The 2,394-nt window shown below is 44.4% G+C and overlaps 1 protein-coding gene across 1 annotated transcript in view; it reads left to right on the forward strand.

The window, feature by feature from the left end:
* SGIP1 (SH3 domain GRB2 like endophilin interacting protein 1) overlaps positions 1–2,394 on the forward strand; it is a 115,698-nt gene that overhangs the window by 102,263 nt on the left and 11,041 nt on the right. The window contains exon 18 of the mRNA XM_018563096.1: positions 1,932–2,043. Coding sequence (XP_018418598.1) covers positions 1,932–2,043 — 112 coding nt within the window. The remainder of the gene's footprint in view (positions 1–1,931; positions 2,044–2,394) is intronic.

Raw genomic sequence — 2,394 nt, forward strand, 5'->3', positions numbered from 1 at the left:
CCCTCTTCTTGGGGGGGGGGGGGGTTCCACAAGAGTTTGGAGTGTGCATGTGGGAATTTATGCCCATGCAGCTAAAAGAGCATTTGAGAGGTCAGATGTTTAGATGTGCATTGCCTTAAAGTGTATCTAAACTCAGAACTTTTTTTTTTTACTTTTGGATAGCATGGGGAGAGGTTAGAACCTCTGTTTTTTGGCTGCCTGTGTTAACATTGGGAATATTCACACTCATTTGTCCTGGTGACCATCAGAATTTTGACTTGTCACTAGAACAGGAATAGAAGGGAGATCTTCCAATGGGGGGAACACTCGTTCTGGTGACAACTGTCTGGGGATTTCCCTCACTAAATCGGCTCTCCCTTCCTACAGGAGAGGAGGGAAATGGTGGGAAAAAATGGAGGGCTTTAGCCATTCCTTACTCTATCCAAAATGATAAAGAAGAAACCTTTTGGCTTTGGATGTACTTTTAGGGCAGCCTATTCAATTTTCAACACTCTGCAAGCAATGGACGAAAAAACGCACCTTCGCCAATTTTTTTAACACAGCATACCACTATGTACAGCATTCTGATCCGTGCACTGTGGTGTGCTTTAACAAGGGTGCATTGGTGCACGCTGTACATGTGCGTTGGGGTGTCATTCAAAAATCATGACGGCGCAACACAACCCTCTGCAAAATTTAAGTTGCACTTAAATTTGCGTATTGAAATGCTACCGAATCGTCTGCCGAATGCCCATATCACAGATGAAGCACGATGGAAAAACTGTCATGCAATATTGTCTCAAAATCTTTCCCATCTTTTACATATTAACTGATCATATCATGTGGTTTTTTTAGTTTCTTTTGTTTTCTTTCTTTCCTTTTTATTACTAAGCACAATGTGCAGGAGACCAATGCAACCAATCAGAACTCATCAGTCTCTGATCTGCCTGCAGTGCAGTCTGATTGGCTGCACATTGTAGTTGTCCGTTGGAGTACAATGTGCTGTGGGCCACAAGGGCAATCAATGCTGAATGCGATCACTATGCAGGCTTCTATACACATGTTAAGCACACGGTATTGGGATTTATAGGATGCGTCAGGAAGACTGGGGCAGCTGGCTGGAGTAAAATGACCAGTTTTTGCAACCATTCAGAAGCTAGAAATTAAGGCCGGATCTGATTGGTGGCTATGGGGTACAACACCTATTACAGACGCACCAGTGTCCAGAGATATTCCCCATTAAAGAAGAACTCCGCTATGTTTTCTGGTTACAATGGCCACGTGGTATAACGCCACTGTCATTATAAGGAAATATAAACTCCACCGGTTTACACTGTCCCTATGGATTCTGTCTGGAAACAGGGCAAAATGTGAATTGTTACCCCTTTGTGTGATCGCTTCTACCTCCAGCATGTCACACCTGCGTAGGTCTGAGCTGGGACTAAAAATACTCCCAAAATGCAATGCAAGCTTTCATATAATCATCCTGTATAATAGATCCTTTCTCATAACAAGAAAGACAAATGTGTTAATTGGTATTATTTAAAGTGAACTGCCATTTCTGACTTCATTTTACAGTTGCAGTATCTTGGGTTGTTCTGATCCTTACCTCACTGCCTTGTGAGTCACTGACCTATAACAAGCATGGGTCCAGTAAAGCCCTTAAGGTGTTGCATACTTGCTCCAGGTCAGAGACTCACTAGGTAGTGAAGATCAGATCAGGACAGCCAGGGCACATGCACCTTTAAAAACAAGTCTGCATCGGCAGCTCCCCAAAGCTGACAGGTCCCCCTCATGGCTAAACCGGAGTTCTTCTTTAGGGTTTTGTGGTTGTGTCTTGTTCAGTTAAGTGTAGATGTGTCCTAGTGCTTGCGAGTGTTTTGTGTGTCTTGGTTTTAATTCAAGAATCTTGCGCCCATAACAAAATATAGCAGCTGCTCCTTGTCTTGCAGGATCTTCCCGAGGACCCAGCCCCCTGACCATGGGGGCCCAGGACACCCTGCCCGTGGCAGCCGCCTTTACGGAGACGGTCAACGCTTATTTCAAAGGAGCCGATCCGAACAAGTGAGTCTCCTCTGTAATTGTACCCCAGTCATGTGATCTGTTGGCACTGGATTGGGTGGCTGGTGCGCCTGCCAAACACGTAATAAAAGCTGTTCTATTTTCCATTTTTCCTTTGGGGTCATTGCGGTCAAAAGGACAAAGAAGGAGTATCAGTGTCTGAGCAGAAAAGATTCGCAAGGCGATATCGGAGTGTTTTACCTTTAGCTGTGTTCTGATGTTTCCTGATACTGTGGATGAATGCACGCTGAATTAACAAAATCATTTTACTTTTCTATCCTGGTTTCAAAGCAAGCCTGTGCTTTTTCCATGCACGGCAAAACAACGGTTCACTTTAATGCCCCCACGCCCCCC

The sequence above is a fragment of the Nanorana parkeri genome, unplaced genomic scaffold, assembly GCF_000935625.1.
Source record: "Nanorana parkeri isolate BGI_ZX_2015 unplaced genomic scaffold, ASM93562v1 scaffold630, whole genome shotgun sequence".
NCBI classification, from domain to species: Eukaryota; Metazoa; Chordata; class Amphibia; order Anura; family Dicroglossidae; genus Nanorana; species Nanorana parkeri.